At 39.2% G+C, this 21,145-nt stretch overlaps 1 protein-coding gene across 3 annotated transcripts in view; it reads left to right on the top strand.

The window, feature by feature from the left end:
* DCAF5 (DDB1 and CUL4 associated factor 5) overlaps window positions 1-21,145 on the top strand; it is a 93,662-nt gene that overhangs the window by 23,787 nt on the left and 48,730 nt on the right. For 2 of the 3 annotated variants that reach the window (XM_024998098.2, XM_002691041.5), the window contains exons 2-5: window positions 2,230-2,373; window positions 4,902-4,938; window positions 5,884-6,023; window positions 7,775-7,904. In XM_024998098.2, coding sequence (XP_024853866.1) covers window positions 2,262-2,373; window positions 4,902-4,938; window positions 5,884-6,023; window positions 7,775-7,904 — 419 coding nt within the window. In that variant the 5' untranslated portion in view covers window positions 2,230-2,261. The remainder of the gene's footprint in view (window positions 1-2,229; window positions 2,374-4,901; window positions 4,939-5,883; window positions 6,024-7,774; window positions 7,905-21,145) is intronic. The other variant, XM_024998097.2, reaches the window with a different exon arrangement.

Here is a 21,145-nt window from a genome sequence, read left to right as displayed (position 1 = left end):
TAGGGAGGAAAACCCCTTTATGCCATTTTCCATTAAAATAAAACAAACAAACCCCCAAACTTTATTTTCATGACTTTAACTTTATAAGAGATATGGGATTTAAATAACCATCCCAGGCCAGCCTAGTTGAATTAGGCAAATCATAAACAAAGAACATTGTGGGTCATAGTTAAGGGATCATTCTGGTAGATAAATGAAATACTTTGGAGGAGGACACAACTTGATTTTGACCAACAATGGAAGGAAGAAGAATCCCAAGAAACAAAGGAACTCAAGGAATGAAGGCAACTTCTTTCTGGAGGAGGGAGAATAAGTTTGATTTGGCTACTCTATTTTCTACTTTTTTTAACTAAAAGAGGAAATATGTTTATGGCAAAACATCAAGTAGTAAAGGAAGGTATAAAGTAATAATTAAAACATAATGATTTTTCCAACAGTATATACCCAAAGAACAGAAAGTAGGGGCTTGAACAAATATTTATACATCCATATGCTCTTAGCAATGCTACGCACAATAGCCGAAAGGTGGAGACAACCTAAATATCTATAGATGGATGAATGAACTTTAAAAAAATGATATGTGTGTAATGAAATATTACTCAGCCTTACAAAGAATGAAATTCTGATATGTGCTACCATATAGATGAACCTTCAAGATGTTAATGCTAAGTGACTAAACCGTACACAAAGGGACAAATATTACATGATTCCATTTATATGGGAGTACCTAGAGTAATCAAATTCATAGAGGCAGAAAGTAAAATAATGGTTACTGAGCACTGGGGAGAGAGACCGTGTATTGGGTACAGAATAAATATTGGGTACAGTACTCAAACTAAAAGTTTGAGGAGATGTACAAGTTCTGGAGATGGATAATGGTGATGTTTGCACATCACTGCAAATATACTTAATGCCCTGAATTGTACATTCATAAATGATTAAAATGCTGCATTTTCTGTTACATAAATTTTATCACAGTGAAAAGTCTCCCAGTAGCCCTAGCCTAGAAGTGGTGTCCACTGAAAACAACTCCTTTTACAGCCATCTAGATATGCAAATACAAGCATAGACATGCAAACATAAGCATGTTAATTCAGTGTCTACTCCTTGGGGCATTCACTTAGGTGCTAGAAAGTCTGCAGTGAACAAAACTGACAAGGTTCCTGCTGTCATGGAGCTTCTTAAAAATTTGTTTTACACAAAAGGATGTTGGTATGCATACTATTTTACACTTCATGTTTTTCCCCTGACAAAGACCTGTGGTCATCTTTCTGTGTTAATTCTTATAGACTTATTGATTTAGTGGTTGCATCTAGTGGTACGCTTTTGTATGATTGTGATACAATTTGTAGCTATTATATTGAATGGAGAAGGGGAGGCTGAAGTATAGAACTTACTATTTTTCTGCCCTGTTGAAAGTTAAATTTTTATTAGGAATATAATATAGGCTTATTATAAAGAGTCAAGCCATGCCAAATCTATAAAAGTAAAAACTTTCTAACATGTGTTCTAACTCTTTTTTAATCCTACTCCCTGGAAGTAGTAAACCCTTTTAACAGTCCATTGTTCATCCTTCCAGACATGTATAATGCATTTGCAAAAATAAAGAATATGTAGAACATGTATCTTCTCATTCTGTAGGAGCTGGCGCATGCAGTAGAATATTGCTCATTCTACTCAGACTATAGAGAGTTGTGCAGAGGAAAGAGCTGGACCGAGCTTCTTGAGAGCCAAGTTCTGTCTTGATCCTGCTGCTGTGACAGGCAGTTCCTCAGTTATCCTTTGTCTAGTGTCCCATAGTCAATGAGATCTCATCAAGGAGAGTGCTTTGGAAAACTATTATGCTTTAAATTCGGGGATAATTTCTTTAGAGTTCTTTGCAAGCAGTAGAAAGCAACTCAGGTTCTGTTAGACCAGAAAAAAAGTGGGGAAACTTTAGTGGAAGAATTTTAGGTAGCAAATGAAGAAATGTGTAAATGACTGGGTCTCTGAAAATTCAGGAATTTCTGTGTGTCTGTTCAAGATGTAATTCCTGGGGAAGAGTGAGTGACTTAGAGGCCACATGTCCACTGAAGATTAAGGGGATAGAGTCCTGGGTTTATGTGCATCAGAGTCTCATGGAGGTGGGGAGATGCAGTTTTGAAAAGTATGGGATTCAGGCTGGAAAAATGAAATATCAGCCTTGAAATGCCAGCTGTTTTAACCCTAGATTCTTGCTCCCCTCTCAAGGAGGAGATGATCGTCGGGTTCTACTATGGCACATGGAACAAGCTATCCACTCCAGAGTTAAGCCCATACAGCTGAAAGGAGAGCATCATTCCAACATTTTTTGCCTGGCTTTCAACAGTGGGAACACCAAAGTATTCTCTGGAGGTGAGCAGAAGGGAGATTTCCCCTTGGGAAATTGACTGTGGCTGGGATTTCAGATAAAGGAGTGCTAAAATTACTCCAAATTTCCTTTCTTTTAGCCCACTGAGTTGTGGAAATATTGGTTTCCCATAGCTTGTCTTCTCTGTATGATAGCAGTTTAGATACACATATCAGACTAATGTCTGTCTGTCCTTTCTCTCCTTTGCTCTTGTTTCTTTCTATCTTTTTTGGTAGAAAACTTCACATTGCAGTCTGGTACACAGATACATATTAGAAAGAGTACTTAACTTTACTATGTGTGACTCACTCTGATTTTTTTTTTTTCTATTCTGTTTTTAAAGATTTTAAAGGTTTTGATTCCAGTTGGTATTATGACCCATTAGTGGCTCTTTTTTGAAAACATGTTATGTTGGGGTATAACTGGAATGGCTTGCAGTCAAGCCAGCCTCTTGATGGCATCCATCAATCACACTCCTGTCTGACCACTACATTTCTAGGCCTGACCTCTCTTCTGCTTCCATGGTAGCTCAGACAGTAAAGAATCTTCCTGCAGTGTAGGAGACCTGGGTTCAGTCCCTGGGTTGGGAAGATCCCCTGGAGGAGGGACTGGCAATCCACTCCAGTATTCTTGCCTGGAGAATTACATGGACAGAGGAACCTGATGGGCTACAGTCCATGGGATCACAAGGAGTCGGACATGATTAAGCGACTAACACTTTCTCTTCTGCGCTGCAGATTTCCCCACTGGATATCTACCTTGTGTTCCAAAAGTAGTTTAAATGCAGCAGATCTAAAACTAAGATTTTAGTTTGCACAACTTCTTGCACAAATACTTCCTGCACAAATACTTCCTCTTGTTTCACGGATTCCGTTTCTCAGTTATTATCACCATTCAAGTAATTATCTAAATTGTTAGGTTTAACTTTTAAGGAACCGCTGACATTGAAGCATTTTCAACCTACAACAATGACAATTTTATATGGTTCAATCTAATAGAAATCTCAAAATCAGCACCAAACGTGCCTTTCTGTCATTTTTACATCTCATAAGTCACCAGCTATTAATGTTTTGAAAGCCTCATATTCATCCTTCAGTTTCTGTTCTGCTGCTGTACCTACTACTCTGATTCAGGTCCTCAGTTTTGGCCTAGACTACTGTAGTGTCCTTCTGTGATTTCTGCTACCAGTATCTTCTTACTCATTGCTTATACAAGTTTTCTTTGAAAAGTTGAATCAGTCCTGTGAACCTTTGACCTTCAGTGTCTGTCCACAGGATAAAGTCTGAACCCAGTCTCCCTGCCTGGCCTCATTTTCCTCCCCCGCATCTTGTGCTCTAGATTCCTAAGTCACTTGCCATCTTAAGTGCCATTACTGTTTTTCCACAGGCCATAATCATTGTCCAACCCCACCAATTACCCTAAGCCTTCGATCGGTTAGAATTCTGAGTTTCTATTCAAGTGTCTCCTTTCCCATAAAAACATATTTGCCATGTACTTTCACCCTGCTCATAAAGGACACAATTGCCCCTTTATCTGTGTTCCCATGGTAGAGCATATCACTATAAGATAACCCATCTTATCACTGTTAATTGTTCGTGCAGGTAGACTGTGAATTCCTCACTTATTCCTCTCAGATCCTCAGCACTTCACACTGTGCCTGTTACCTATAAGGCATTAACGCGGGTTTGATTTACTTCATATGAACCCACAATAGAGTTACAGGGAGGACTTTAAGATGACCTAGCCACATCTCTACTGCTTATACTTTTAGCATAGAGTGGGAAATTTTTTTGCTGTCTTCATTTTGGAGTTTTTATTTGTTAGCTGTATAAACCACTTGAAGGCAGGACTATACATATCATGAATGTATAGTATTTGTAGATGCCTTGATGGAATAAAGAGAATGCAAGAGAAAAAAGTTGTGGATAAAAACTTTCCCTTCGTTTAGTATCATCATCATCATCCAATTTTAATTAAATCATCATTAAATTTTAATGTTATAAAAGATGAGGATGTGAATAGTAGCAAACATTTGTTGGGGGGCCTAGTTCTAGTCTGAATGCTTTTACACTATTATCTTCACAACTACTATGAAGTAGACACAATTATTCCTGTTGTGCTGAGACATAGAAAAGTAACAGATATTATTCCAGGTCTCACGGATAATGAATGTTTTGTTTAAAAAAAAAAAAAAGAACAAATGAAAAAAACATAGCTTGGAGTAGTTGATTGATTTGCCAATGATCACTTACTCTTTTCCTGAAGAGCCATTGTTTTGTTTTTTTAATCGTTGGATAATGCATTTTGGAGATTGTTATTTTGTTATTTCTAGTTGCTATTATGCTTTTTAAAATTCTCTATAAGTATATTCTATCCTTAATGATTTTTATAAACCTTTTTTCTAATTAGCACTCAATTTTTATTAACACTGACTTTGTCCATTTGTTTTCCCTGAAATCTTTAACATACTGAATTGTAATATGAACGGGACCACTTTGCAGGAATTGTCAAATGTCTCCTTTTTCCCTTACAGGAAACGATGAGCAAGTTATCCTCCATGATGTTGAAAGGTAAATAGATTGTTGATATGTGAAAGTGATTAACTCTGTTTTTCATATGAAGAAAGGCAGTTATCTCTTTAGACCAAAATAGTTCTTCTTTTTTTGAAGTAAATAGCATAAAATCAACTGTCTTTTGCTGAAAAAAAGATTTCGGTAATAGTTTTCAAACTAAATTTTGATTTATAAAAAGATTTACAAAGTTGCTATAAAATTATAGTTTTCTGGTGAAATTTTAAAGGGCAAGGTTAGAAGGGAAGGAAACACTTAACCCTCACAGTAATTTTATGAGGCAGTACTATTATGATCTCAATTAGAAAACTGAGGCATGGAGATGTTAGGTAACTTAAGGTCAAGTGATGTTGGGATCTGAACTGAGGCAGCCTGGCTTTGGGCCATGCATTTTCTCACATGCCAGACATCAGGAATTCCTCTTCTTCCCTTGCTGGCATCAGGGCTGCTTTATTGTTTTCCCTCACTTTTTGGAAATCCAGCACCACTCCCCAAGTCTGTACACAAGCAGATGCAGTCTGTAGTAAGTCAAAACATGAAACTCATATGTTGAGTCACTTTTTTGGTGGGCACGTGGTGAGGAGGAGTACAGTGGGGATCTTAGTTCCACAACCAGGGATTGAACCTGGGCCCTGGCAGTGAAAGCACCAAGTCCTGACCACTGGACTGCCAGGGAATTCCCTTGAGTCACTTTTAAATACACTCAGGGCAAAAAACAAACTTGTTGTGAGGTCTTGTCTCTTTAATAATACCTTTTTCTTTTAACCTGAAAGTTGAATACCTACTTTTTAGTAAAAAAGTAGGTATTTTTGGGGGGTTTAGTTGGGTTGGCTTTCTCCTGGAAATGAAGAGAGCTTCATTCTAGGAACTAGAGGGCTGGGACTCTGCACTATTTTTGTGTGTATGTGTGTGCCTGTGTGCCTCTCTCTGCTCTCTGTCTCTCAGCAGTGAGACCTTAGATGTGTTCGCTCATGAAGATGCGGTGTATGGCTTGTCAGTGAGCCCTGTGAATGACAACATTTTTGCCAGCTCCTCCGATGATGGCCGGGTTCTCATCTGGGACATCCGGGAATCTCCCCATGGAGGTAGGGCCCCTGTGCACAACGTAGCTGGACTGTGCTGCAGAGTTTGATATCAGCTTCATCACAGATCCAGTTTATGACTTGAGTAACCTGGGCAGAAGTGCTGTAAAGGGAGAGGAAACTCTCATGGGGACATAAATGTGTGTCTCTGGAGGTCCAATCCTACCCCCCAGTAGTCAGAAGTGAGGCACCTTTGCCAGTCCTCTTCCAGTCACTTGTGGTCCACAGACCTTTGCAGTGGTGTAAACACCACAGTGTCTTGTTGCGAGGTAGCCCCAAGGAATAGAATGTGTGGTGCCTCATTGGTGGAGGGGAGCCACAAGGGCCGGCTGTGCGCATGGTGCTGAAATGCGCATGTTCTTGGTTATTTAAGAGAGTGGGGGCATCGTGCACTTTGTTGCATCCTAGTTCCAAGGTTGTTATTTTGCTGGAAGAACCACAGACCCTCACCTTAACTGTGTATAGAAACTTAAAATTATAGCAGATACACTCTGTTTAAGGGGGATTGTCTGGGTGAGTTCCTCTTCTGAATGTTTTCTTTGCATCTCTGAAATGTAAAATGAAGAATTTGTCTTGTTGACTTTCTCTGAAGTTCTTCAGGAAATTCACCTTTTCAGCTCATTTCCTGCAGAGAGAGTTCAGTCGCTCTATCTTCAAAGGCTCTTTGCTCCAGCATGCCTTCAGTGCCACCCACAGCCCCACTCTTGGTGCAGCTTTGTCAGCGCCATACCTCTGTACCCAAGTTCCTATCCTGCCTGCCTTGTCTGGCAGGCTCTGAGTCTTTATTCTATATGCGGAGCATTTAATATGTTGGTCTGTGCTCATTACTGAGGTTCAGGCTTTAGGAGAAGCCTATTCTTAGGGTCAGGAAGATAAGGTAGCCAAAGCAGCATCTATGGTTGAATGTAATGGTTTGCTTCCTAGATGAAATTCCCCTTTGTCTGGACTGCCTCCTGGCTGAGATGATTGAGCACTCCCTGTGCCCTCTCCCCCCACAGAGGCCTGTACAGAGTCATGGACTGAGAAGTGCTTTCCGCCTTCGGCTTCTAAACAACTTCCACAGGATTGAGTCCTCCCAGGCAGCCTAGTGGCTCCTTCCTCACCTGGAGCCAGCTAGTGTGTGCAAGAGGCTACAGGGTTTCTAGGGGAGGTTGATATACATAGGTGCTGGCTGGACGCAAGAGAAGTTCAAGTATTAGACGTCCTTTTTTTTTTTTTTTGAAGTATTCAACATTGGAAATGAAATCTTAAAATTCTAGACTGAAGCCATTTTCTTTTCAATTTAGGGAACAGTATTGCCAGAAGGAAAAACTGCACTGTTATTTTAAGTCTATATAGTTATAAAACTTAATTTCTAAAGCTGGTAAATTTGGATTAAGGTATAATACTACTACCAGTAATTGAGTGTGAATTTTTTTTAGCTCATGAGGAATTCAGTTTTACTTACTGTGAAACAGCTTACCTTCCTGGTTACAATGACCATTTGTGTTTTGTTACGGGATCTAAATAGGTGCTATGTGTATTTCTCAGTATTATATTATAGCTTAAACTTCGTGCATATGTGTTTAAGTTGCTGTGTTCAGACTTTCTGTGTACAGAGGGTGTGTGCCAGGACTTGTGGGGACTTTGTGAGTAAGCATGCTAGTGGTAGTTGTTAAGGCTGTGCTCTTCCTTGCCTTCACACTCCTCCTTGTCTACCTGCCATTGGCCCAGAAGTGCCTGAAGTGGACTGATCAGAATTTTTCTCTTCACAGAGCCCTTCTGCCTGGCCAACTATCCATCAGCCTTTCACAGTGTCATGTTTAACCCTGTGGAGCCCAGGTTATTGGCCACAGCCAATTCGAAGGAAGGAGTGGGACTCTGGGATATTCGAAAACCTCAGAGGTGAGCTCCTTTTATTCAGAAGGTGTTACCGCTTTTCCCTGCCTGAACTCTCAAGAAATATAATCAGCCAGCATGTGTTGTGGGAAGCTGGTTGGCAGTTGATCTCGGTTGGACATCTCCTAATGTATCCGGGTTTCTCTGAAGCCAGGAGAACTCTATTCCCAAGGGGCAGGCAGTGTGAGATATCCACACTCCTTGCTAAGGAAAAGTCATAAATTGTAGTCTAGGCTCTAGACAGGATCAGTTCTAGGCAAACTTTGCAGTGGGAAAGCCTTGCTTTAGCACTGCCTTCTATCTTTAGGTCCATGGTTCCCCAGATGCATGGAAGGGGAATTATGGTGATTTATTAAACTCATTACTACTGAACTGGGGATTCTTAACCCCAGACTGAAGGGGATATGAACTTCAGGAGAATTGTGAATCCCCAAATTGCATGGGAATTATATTGTGTATTCACCTAAGTGTGTTTTTGTGAGGAGGAAGTTTTTTTTTCTTTCCATTTCTCCAAAGGACCAGTGACTACAACAGTAAAGGCTAAGACCGCCACCGCGGTGTTAGGGGTATGTCCCCTGTGTTTGCACTATTAAAGAGTACTCTTAGGGCAATTCTGAGCCGACGATTCAAATCACTTACGGGGGAATATCAGACATCATTAAGAGAAATATGTGGATGGGGCAAGTAGGAATCTCTTTCATGTTCCTTAAATCCCACGGGGGAGAGATGACCTTTTATGGCACCTATGACCTTTTATGGCATATAAAACCAAACCTTGCTTTATGAAAGATTTGCATGCATTGCTAGCTTTTCTGAAAATTCCATATGGTAGTAACTTCCCACTTTAAGGCACTATTGCAGAAGAGTATCATGCAGAGTAAACAAGATTATGGTTTATTTCATGGGCCTCAGATGAAAGGGGCAATTAAGCACAGAGGATTATCTTCCTTGGTGATTTTTTAGTCCTAGCTAATTCTCTCTCTGGGCCAGTCTGATGAGGTTGGAACTATGGGATCCCAGAAGGGGGGATCCCTGGTGTTGAGTGGGGAATCCCTGAGGCTCCGTAGGGCAGCAGAGATTTCTCCTGCTCTCTGTTGCATGTGCACCTGGCTCTTCCTTTTCTATGCCACGGGAGTGCGTGTAGTGGCAGGACCCCTGTGGTGCCTTTGCACTGTGTGCTTAGGGAGGCTTGTTCTCTGCCAGGAAGACAGTCTCCTGTGTTTAGCTTTAGCATTCTCTGCACTTTGCGCTCTTCGGGCGCAACTGTTCTGCCTTTTCCATATCACAAAAGGCAGAATTTGGACTAACGATGCCAGCTTTCTCCCAGCCTGCTATCTTCCATACTGAGAATGAATAGCTGGCAACTGGAGTGAGGCCTGAGCTATTCATCCCCAGTGGAAAGCTTGAGTAGCTCATGATGTCAGCAGTATCTTGAGAGAAGAGGGTGGTTGAATGTTAATGTTTCTCCCGATTTTCCTCCACCAGCTTCGTACTGTGCATTGTATTTGGGTCCTCCTCCCCTTTCTACTTATCCCTTCACTAAACATGGCTTCTTTCTCTTTAAAAAATTCTAAGTGAGATTTCTGCTATATTTTTATAGTAACACTTACTAAATTTAGGGTCTGTATCCAGAAAAATGTAAAGAAAAAGATAAAAAGAGGATCCTATCTCAAGCTGATCTCTGTTGCTTGTATGTTTTTTAAATGTTTTGTGTCAGTACCGTTCTTCTCTTTGCTGGTCTCTGGTCACTTTCTCCAAAAGTAACTACAGTGAACAGTTTCTTAGGTATCTGTCAAGAACAAAATTTAATGCATATGACTAGCATAAAGAATACATATCCTTAGAAGAATTTAAACTAAAAGAACCACATAATGATACCTTGTTTCCGGCGTCTTTTTTCAATTAATAATATGTCTTGCAGCTTTTTTCATATCAGCACATAACAGATCTAGCATATTCTGTTGATGGCTACTTAGTTTTCCACTCATGTGATGTACCCAACAACCAGACTTCTTATTTCCTGTTGGGCCATTATAAACTATGTTTCACTGACCCTGGTCACACATATTTGGCCTACCTTTGCAAAATATCTAGGGAATTGCTGCATCAGACAAAGAATGGATGTTTTTACATCTTTTTAAAATAAAAATTGTCAAATTTTCCCACCACCAAGAAAGGCTACGCTGATTTACAAATCTCTCAACTGCACAAGACCACATGTATCTCAGTAACACATAGTCCTTCGTTAATAGTCCTTCATTAACACCTAAACTGTTACAAGTCCTATGGGGGAAAATACTATGTTCTTGTTTTGATTACTTCATTTATGCATAAGGTTATGTGGTTTCTTTGGCAACCTATAGTTTTCAAAGCCCATATGGGATAAAAGTCATCTAGTAAAGCTAATTGGCATTCTTGACTGATTCCTTTCTTGGAGTAAAAGGAAGAGCACAGTGCTGTGGAGACTAGGATGTTTTTACCTGTTTATTTCATCTTTTCTAAGGTTCTGTGTAATTTTATGGATATGAGGCAGAAAACAGCTATGAGATATTCTTGGGGTCCTGTTCTCCACATCCTCTAGTGTTTGGAGATTAAAGTGCAGTTCTTTTCCGTTTGAACTTTCTTAGTACAAGTTGGTGTGGGGAAAAAGAGACAGCCCTTTGTCTTTTCCATGTGGGATTAATTAATGCTGCGTTGCAGTGGATGATTTGTCTCCTAACACAGCTGCCTGGAAACCCCAGCCCCCAAATCTTGGGACACTTCTGAATCACCTGGGAGAACAGGAGATTAATAGAATAGAACAAGAGAGATGATCTATTTCAGGGGTACTTTAATGTCTAGGGAGAGATTTTTGAGAATTTATGAGCCCTTATAATCGCAGGTAAAATGATATGTGCTTGTGTATCTGAGTGAGCACACGGGGCATTTTTTTTCTAGGGACGAGGAGAGCTTTTACCAGGTTCTCACAGAGACCCTTGAATCCCAAGGGGATGAGTTGCTCGGTGTTCTAAAGATTCTTGATTTAGAGCCTATTGTGGTTCCTTAGCCGACTTCTCAGTAACTTCCAGCTTGTAGCTTGGGCACATCTGTGCGTTCTGGGCCTGAGTGGTCCACTGGCTTCCTAGAAGCAAATATATCTCCGTGGAACAACGAAGGGGGCTCACATTGAATACCTTTTCCTTCCTACCTTACCGTAGGGTTAGTTCCATGCTAGAGTGGTTTTCTTACCCTACCCCAAGCCTGAGCTGTGTCTCTCCACTTCAGCAGGCAGCCCATAGGAGTGTGGACAGGTTCCTGTTTATCCCACTGCTGCCCTGAAATAAGCTGATGAGAGGTCGGGCCTTTAGAATAAAGTGTCAGCTTTAGAAGGGACTTCAGTTATCATCTGATCTGACTTACTCGTACAGAATTTAAACGGAGGCAGAAGAGCTTAATGGTTTAGAGAATAGGATCTGAAGTACATCCCGGATACAAAGCTAGGCAGTACACCTTAATAGCCATGGGATCTTGAGCATGTTACTTTACCTCTCGGTGCCTCATAATAATAAATAATAGCTAACATATATTAAACATGACTTGCTGGGGAAAATGACAGTTATATGAATAATTCCTTTTTAATCCTATGACAGCCTTATTAAATCGATTCTGTTATTCCTATTTTAATGATAAAGAAGTCAAGGTACATACAGAGAGGTGAAATAACATGTGTATATGTGTATTATTTCCTTCCCCCTTTTAAATCAATTAGGGACCCTGTATATCCTAGTTTTCTTTGATCTGTGCCTCCTGGAAATAAAACTTTGTCAAAATTCTCTCAAATTTTTCTAATACAGACCTACCAACTCTAAAGTCTGAGTCCTTTAGACTTTCTGCCTCACTTTTCACTGTCTTATGGCCCAGCCCCAGTTTGCACACTGACTTTCCAAATTTTTTGCTCTGTTAACCCTGGAAATCTGAACATGCTATTAATTTTTCTTTTGTAAAGTTTTAGAACAGAAGTTGTAAACTAGGTGCCCATAGGCCGTATTCAACCCACAGGGATATTTTGATTGACCTACATGATATAATAGTGTTTAGAAAATTACACAGAAAAAGATCAAAATTTCTAACATCTCTTGAAAAAGTCAAAAGACCTGAAATCATTGGACCTTTATTCTCATATGGCAGCAGCCGAAGCTGAATCAGGGGTTCGTTCCTCTTAAAACCTGTAGGATGTGTTACAAGTCCCACCACTCCTTCATGTCTTAACCCAGGTGGTTTCCTCTCATTTATATTACTTCCCTGGCCCTGTAGTCTTTGGAATTGGAAGGTTTGCTTTGGGGATTTGAGTGCACGTGCGTGGACCATAGGTAGGTAACTTGAGTATAATGACTGGATACGAGAAAACTTCACATGTAGAAGTATAATTGCAAGTCTGGGTGAGGTTTCATTCATTTCGTGTAAATTGTTTCTGCTGGTGTCTTTTCACAACCATCCTGTCATTTATCACTGCCAAGGTCCCAGTTGTGATGTCTTGCTTGGTCTATTGCAGTGACCTCTGGGCAGTTTTCAGAACTGAGCTCCTTGAACATCCAAAGCATTAAGGAAAAGTGTAGTTTCCCCAGCTGTTACTCTCCTTGTCTCACCATTATGATTGCCCGTTTTAGCTGTCTGCTCACTCACTACTTCTCTCCTTTCTCGTGTCTTTATAGTTTCTGTCAATTTTTGTCAGGAACTATTAGTTCTGTGACAGGTAACAATGTTTTCTTTGACAAGGATAATAAAGAGAGTGTTTCTTTCCCACTCGATAATAAAACTAGGGCAAGCCAGGAATTCCTGCAGACTTACCTCATAAGCTGGTGCTTTTATGTGTTGGGTAAATGGGCAGTAAATGCAAATTCCTGCTGTCAAGAAGGACTTGCTTACTCTTAGTAACTCACCTGGCTTTGGGGCCTAGATATCTGTTTTCTGGGCCTGGGCCAATCCTACTTCTGTAGAGACCAAATTAAGTGTAGCTCTGTCTTCTGAACAGCCGGGCAGTCTCTGCCACATTCCCTTTGAGGGCTGCTCATACTGTTGTGGGAAAATAGAGCTCAAGAGTTCAGCTTCAAAGGCTGGGGAAAAAATCATTCATGCTCTGCTTTCTATCTCTTCTCTCCCACTCACCCATCTTTACTTTTTATATGAACCTATCCAGTGCTCAGGCAAATGTTCTGTCTATTAAACCCATAATAAAAGCTTGTTTTTCCCCTGAAACTATATTCCTTCCTCAAGTTCTTTATTAATGTCACCATCACTCTTGGAATGATCCTGGCTAAAATCCAGAGTCCCATATGCCTCTTCTAGTTCTTACTCTCTCTGCCATAACCAGCCTTGCTCTGTGTTAGTGCCTGGCTACTATTTTCAGTTCTTAAAGCCTCTGTCCTATTTCAGGTCCATATTACTCTTTCCATAAGGTGTCGACTTCTAAGGTGTCGGCTAGCTTCTTAACTTGCTCTTGCTTCTGGCACACAGCACACGTCCTTAAAACATGCTTCTGCCATTCCCCTACCCAGGAGCTCTAGAGGCTGCTTCTTATCTTTGTTTATGGCCATATTCCCCAGAACCAGTAATGTGGGATGCTCCAAGAAATTTTTTTTTTTTTTTAATGAATGGATGACCTGGTTTATGGACGAAATGGAAACTTGTTAAGCAAGCAGTCAGCCCCTTCTCTGGTGCCAGTGTCCCTTTTCCCCTTGTAGCTTGTCCTCTACATACAAACACACGTAAAGGAGAATTTATCTTTTCTTTACCTATTCAAATTCTAGTTACCCTTCAAGGTCCAAGATCAAATGGCAGCCCATCGGTGCAGACGTCCTTGCTCTATCTCTCCGTTGCATTCTCTTAAAGCGTCCCTCCTTTTTTTACTCGCTGTGTCCCCAGCACCTAGCCCAGTTTTGGTGCAGAGTATATGTCGAATGAATGAAGCTTTCCCTCACTTCTGGCAGAAAGGATCCCTCTCTCCAGCGCCTCTGTAAAGTACTTAGGGTCTGTGACATTCATGTTGCATGTCTTAGTCACCGTTTTTGCCATCATTGATTATCTTTACTATGACTATGTTTTATCTCCAGATAAAAGATTATGTCTTTTCTTTCTAGTGCTCGGGAATTGCTTCTCAGAAAGGAAGAACTTGTCTTAATCTGTACCATTACTTTGCATGTTTTTCTGTGGATTTTTAAAGACAGGGCCATGTTTTATATCTGTTGCCTAGCACAATGCTTAGAGAATGTTATGACCTTCAGTAAATAGTGCAGTGTTACACTCATCACGAAATAGTATGTATTTTCAAAGCTAGCTCTCTGTAATGTTTTCATTAACTCCCTGAGTGTAATAGCATGGATCAAAATGTCATGTGTAGAGAAAAACCCTTAGAGGAGGTTGTAAGGGTTCTTGCAGGGCTTTGAACAGTTGTCAATGAGTTAAACTAGCGATGTAAGGAAGTCAAGAATTGTGGCAAAGTTGCTTTCTAGTGTTTGGGCCACAAGGTGGCGCTCTAGAATCAGCTTCGCTGCAAGAAGGCACCAGGGCCCCATTATCCCAACCCAGTAATTCTCAAATTTCAGAGGGCATGAGAATCACCCGGGGAGGTTGTTAAAGTGACGCTTCCTGGAGCACAGACCCAGAGATTGAGTTGTCAATCCAGGGCAGACCCTGTGAATCTGCCGTTTTTTAATACATACCCCAGGTGATTTGGCAACTTTGCTTATCCTGCAAGGTGGAAGCTGTGATTTTTCAGAGATCTGTGTTGAGTTTGCTGCTGTGTTCTTTTGGACCCAGGGTCTTCCGGCTTTAGGCTAGAGCTTCCCTGTGTCTATTCATTCTCACCAAACACAAATGTGCCTTTTTATAGCAAGTGGCTTAGTTTCAGACCAGAGCATCTGGGGAATGCCTGGTGAATGGGTGGGAGTTGTGGAAGCATGTTCCACTTCATAGCCTCCCTTTAATACTTCCCAACTCCTCTTACCCAGGGGGAGGTGATACCAGTCCCCTAAATCAAGTAGACATTTTTACTTTAAAATCAAGGCTTGACTCTTTTTCTTTTAAAAAAACTTTTTATGTTTAAAAATTCTCTCTCTCACACACACACTGAGAAATAGTAAAACAAACGCCATTGCACCTAGCACCCAGCTTCGATAATTAACCCATGGACAATCTTACTTCATTTATTCTTCCACTGAGATGATTCCATTTCCATGTAACTTTGTATTATTTCCTCTGTAAATACTTTATTATGTATCTCTGAAAGATATTCTTTTTTAAAAATTGAGATAAAATTCACATGATATAAAATTAACTCTTTTAAATTGTTAAAATTAGCTATTTTAAAGTGAAAACTTTAGTGGCATTTAGTTCATTCACAGTGTTGTGCAACTACCACCTGTGTCTAGTTCCAAAGCGTTTTTATCATTCCAAAATAAAACCCACACCCATGAAGCAGCTACTCCCCAGAATACTTCGCCCCTAGTTTTTGGCCACCACCAATCTGCTTTCTGTATCTATGGCTGTGACCTTTAGTCTGCCTCTTTTACTTAGCATAAAGTTTTTGAGATTCATCCACATTGTAGCATGTATCAGTACAGTATTTCATTCCTCTTTATGGCTGAATAATTTTCTGTTGTATGGATGTATATACCATATTTTGTTTATCCACCTACTGATGGACATTCGAGTCTTTTCTACCTTTTGGCTATTCTGAGTAGTGCTACTATTAAGATTTATGAATAAGTATTTGTTTGAGTACCTGTTTTTGGTTCTTTGGGTTCCATCCCTAAGAGTGTAGTTGCTGGATCATATGGTGAGCCTATGTTAAACTTTTTGAGGAACTGCCATAACTGCCATATTACTTTCCATGAAAAGATAATTCTTTTAAAAATCATAATATTATTATCACACCTAAAAAATTAGTAATAATTCCTTAATACCATTGCATATTTAGTGTTTACATTTCCTTAATTGCCTCCTAAATGTTACAGTTGGTTCTTATGGATCAAGATTTGAATAAGGTCTGTACCAAGCAATTAGTTGACATGGTTTCTAAGTTTTTGGATACTCCTACTTTTCATTTTTTTCTTTTGTAACTTATTCGTTAAAGAAACTGGATTATTTATTTTACCAAATTTCTCACATTTTAGATTATACAGGAGGCCCTTTGTATCCTTGGGTTCTATATCTGTGGGGTTCCTGGATCCAATCCCCCATAGATGCCAAGGGGCAGCTGTACTGATTGCATGTTTATACCATCATTTAGCATGTTCCCTCTTATCTCAGTTTTTTTCATAAATTGGTATTGGGTCTAGGGACTGAAACAGTTTTAGGCTTGATTCTTTTTGGTGGGGGTTACAAAAATATTTCATAGGTAGTGTTGTATATATCCATAAGGAAGCCAAAAATGTCTGGTTTTGTCTTTTGTTTTAAAACACATTGACTAACTTCTCAGTTCAGCTTTTTAAAATACAAGTAACGCTGGTGAAGATGTGGAGAAACTGAATCACTCATACATTGTGAGTAGGAATGTAAAATAGTACAAAATATCTAGAAAATGTTTTGGTAGTTCCTTTATAAATTAAAAATGAACTTATTATCTGACCCAGCAGTTGCACTCTTGGATGTTTATCCAAGAGAGAGGAAGACTTATTTTCATACAGCAGCTTGTACATGAATGTTCATAGCAGCTTCATTCATAATACCCAAAGCTGGAAACTACCCATATGTTTTTCAATCTGTAAGTAGTTTAAAAAAATAATAAGAAAACTGTAGTGCATTTATACCATAGAATACTACTTGGCAATAAAAAACAAGAAACTGAAGGGTTGATACGTGCAACAATTTGGATAAACCTTAAGTGAACTATGCTACATAAAAAAGCCAATCTCAAAAGGATACATACTGCATGCTTCCGTTTATATAACGTTCATGAGCTAATGTAACATTCATGAGATGGAGAACAAATTAGTCATTGCCAGGTGTTAGGGTTTAGTGGTAAAAGGGGTGGATGTGGCTATAAAAGGAAGTCTTGTGGTGATGGTACACATAAGTATTGTGGTGACTACTTGAAGTTATACACGTGATACAATTGCATAGAGCAACACACACACAAATGAGTGCATGTATAGCTGACAAAATCTGAATAAGCTCTATAGATTGTACCAATGTAAATTTCCTGGTTTTGATATCATACTAGTCATGCAAGGTGGTAACACTGGGAGAGTCTGGGTAAAGGGTTCAAAGAACCTTCTTGATTTTCTGTATATAGTATCCTGTTATTAGCAAACAGTGACTATGTTACTTTTTCCTTTCCAATTTGGGTTCCCTTTTATTTCTTTTTGTTTTCTGATTGCTGTGGCTAGGTCTTCAAAACTATGCTGCATAAAAGTGGCAAGAGTGGCCATTCTTGTTTTGTTCCTGATCTTAGAGGAAATAACTTTGAACTTTTCACTGTTGAGTATGATATTAGCTGTACGTTTGTCATATATGGCCTCTATTATGTTGAGATATGTTCGCTTTACACCCACTTCTGGAGAGTTTTATTATAAACTGTTGTTGAGTTTTGTCAGAAGCTTCTTCTGCATCTCTGTTGAGATGATCATATGATTTTTATTCTTTGCAAACTCTTTTTATAAGAAAATTTCTTTGCAAATTCCTCTGAGAATGACTGTCACTCTGTCATGTCTGCCTCTGTGACCCCATGGACTGTAGCCTGCCAGGTTCCTCTGTCCATGGAATTCTTCAGGCAAGAATACAGGAGTGAGTTGCCATTCCCTTCTCCAGGGGATCTTCCCAGCCCAGGGACTGAACCTGGGTCACCTGCATTGCAGGCAGATTCTTTCATCTGAGCCACCAGGGAACCCTAGATTCCTCTGAATCTATAATTATTTCAAAACAAAACGTTAAATGTAAGTAATACATAATAGCATTCTCCTTTTAAAACTATGAATAAGGCTAAAATTCCTCTTGACTACTTCCAATCCTGGTCTCCTGCCCTCTTTCCTGAGGGTAATGAATGTTTGTATATGCTTCCAGAACTTTTTCTTTGATTTTATATGCTTATACATGTACCTGTAGAAAATACATGATTTTTGTTTCTGTATGGAGGTATGTTTTTCACACGGATGATGTACTGCTATGCAGTTATTCTACAACTTGACTATTTCACCCATCAGTATGTTTTGGGAATTTATCCATGTATTAACATATCCAGATTTATCTTGTTTCTTTTGCCAGTTAAGAACTTGAGTCATCTCTCTCTCTCTCTGTGAAGAGTCAGCTTAGATTTTTCTTCTAGGAAGTCTTTTGTGACTGCTCCTCTCCTGTGTTCCCAGTGGAGGGATAGATATTCTCGCTATGTTTTGCACAGCACATATTCCCCTTATTACAACATTGTTCATATTATAGAAGGAAACTGCTGGCTTTCTTGTCCTTCATTAATTCTTGAGGATGTCTTTTCCATCTTATTTCATCTTTAAATCCATGTGCTTAGCATAGTATCTAGAATAGTTAGGTTTTCAATAAATGGTTATTCAGTAAAGGCATGCATATATGAGTTATATATATATGAGTTACTGAACTACAGGGAAGGATCTGAGGTGAATTACTTAGATGAATCCTTCTGGCCTTGATGTATTGTCATCTGATGCTGTTCTTTTTGCTGGGTGGAATAATTCATCTCCACCACGTAGTCAGTGAAGTCTTGTTGAACCAAGAAGCAGAAAACAACTTGTTGGCCCTATTTCTGCTTCTTATTTTTTGTATGGTCAGGGCCAGGTCATATAAACATTTAGGACCTAGGTCTCCTCCAGTTTGAGATGAAAATAATGTTACCTTCACTGTCCACCTTATAGGGTGATTGTAAGGGTTAATTGATACAATGTATATGTAAACATTTTGGAAATTAAATTTAATGAAAAACGTGTTGCTTCTTCAAGGGTATCTGTTGTGATCTGATTCTTTTAAGAATCACTGAAGAATCGGTGAATTCTTCATAGTTTGAACTTTTTATTTTGTGATCTTAGGTTTGATCATTTGTACTTTATCTGTTGTGAGTCACATATTTTAGACAGGGATATCTTGGTATACTCTGAATAATCTTGGCTTCATTTATCCATGAATATACCCGTGTATGGAAGACTTTCCAGGAACCTTGCTAATGTTTCTGGATTCTACATAAAATACTTTGAATTTGTTTTTTATTCCAGTAATACACTTTGCCGTTTATTTATAGGTACCTGGAAAGTGGGATGGTGTATCTGCAAAGAGAAACCAAACTAAGTATAGTTTCAGATCTAACTTGGTACTGTGTCCAGTGCTAACCAAGGTGGGGCATGTTTATTACTTAAAATCCTTTCAAAGGAGGGATATTATTTGCCTTCATTGAGAAGGATGGTGAGGGACACTGGTAGTTTTAGAGTCCTTTGCAAATTTTTAACTGTCTTTTAAAGAATTTAGAACAATGGCTTAATTTCAGATTTGCATCTGCACCAGAATCCTGTAGGGCAGCATATTATCTGAAATTTCAGTTAAGCTCTTTAAATTCTGCTCTCTCATACTTCCCTCAAAGCTATCTTCTATGGTCCCTTAATTAAAGAAGGAGTATGTTTGAGATGACATTTTAGAATAAGGTATTTTCTTCTGGTTACAGAAGTGTATGTTCATTGTAGGAAAACTTAGAAAATAAAGTGAAAGGTATAAAAATAAATTAACTAAATGCTATAGTTTGATTGACATATCTTCTTATTGTTCTCAGTATATCCATCAAACTAAATGTTTATCACTATCTAATTTTAGATATGATTGGGTAGGGCATGTGTTCAAAGCCTATAGAATTCACTGTCTACTTTCTGAAAAGGGGTAAATGAATTTTCTTTTTTTTTTTTAGTTTGTAATTGACTTCCTAAAGTTTGACTATTAATTTTCCTTTTGAACTTTTATCCTACAAATACCAGAAACTTGCTTTAAAGTACAAGATACAATTAAGATACGTGTTTACCTGTTAAACTATTCCTTCTTGTTGACTACTTATTAGCAGGTACATAAATTTGACTCATTTAAAGGATGTGTGGTGGTGTCAGTGCAGAGAATACCTGAGTGGTCACTGGCAAATTATTTTACGTTCTGGTCCACAGTTCTTTGCTGTAATAGAAAACTTTGACTTAGATGTTCTCCAAGCCTCCTGCTGTTTCTTTGATTTTTCTCCTGCTCTGTTGCTTCCCTCTCAAGATTAGGTTTTGTGAGCAGACAAATGTCAGGAGCCAGGTAAAACCTTTGTGGAGCCTTTTTTTTAAATGTTGTAAAGTCAGAGTATTTCAGATTGCTGCTCATGATCCATTAGATCATGCAGCATCTATTTATTGAATGCTGGTACATGTCTGGCACTGTTTAAGCACTTGGAATGCATAGGAAGTGGTATAAAAGGTGATAGTGTAGTGGGAAAGGACAAATAAGAAACAAAATAAATGGTATGTAAGATGGTGATTCATTAGTAGAAACTAAACAGGCAAGTGAGACAGGGAGCATTGGGGAAGTTTCATTTTTGCATTGGGTATCAGAACAGACTAATTGAGGAGGATATTTGAGTAAAGAAGTAAATGAATGAACCATGTTCATATCTGGGGAGAAACATTCCCTCAGAATTTGCAAGTACAAAGACCCTGAAGCAGATGTTTGTTGTGTTCTAAGGAGGCATCATGTGGTTGAAGTAGGGTAAGGGAAAAAGAGTGCCAGGAGGTAGAGTCAGACATGAGGGATTGGTGGGGAGAGGTGTCTAGGATCTCTGTTGGGATTATAAAGAGTTTGAGTTTTAACCTGGTTGAAATCCACTGGCAAATGAATGGTACAGTCTGACTCATGGTTCAGCATCCCTCTGGCTGTCATATTCAGAATGAACTGAAGCATGGGCCAAGAGTAGAGGCATGAAGACAAGATAGGAAACTCTTTCAGTAATCCATAGGGCCGTGGAATTGATTTAGGTGGTCACAAGTATTTATTAACTACAAAATGGAAAATCAGTGCACTGCTCACATTAGACGGCAAGTTGTTTAATGAATTTATACTAAATAAACGTGGGTGTACTGGAATACAGTATAAAATAAGCTTATTATAAAGGGTTACTATAAAAACGTTTGGAAACCATTATCTTAAGGCATTTATATTTTTGCCAACTAGAACTGACTTTGGTTCTTGGACACTCTCAGTAAGCGGCTCCTATATGAAACAGGCTGTCTTCCTATAATCAC

The sequence above is a fragment of the Bos taurus genome, chromosome 10 (genome assembly GCF_002263795.3).
Source record: "Bos taurus isolate L1 Dominette 01449 registration number 42190680 breed Hereford chromosome 10, ARS-UCD2.0, whole genome shotgun sequence".
Taxonomy (NCBI): Eukaryota; Metazoa; Chordata; class Mammalia; order Artiodactyla; family Bovidae; genus Bos; species Bos taurus.
This window is presented reverse-complemented; position numbering and strand designations above follow the sequence as displayed.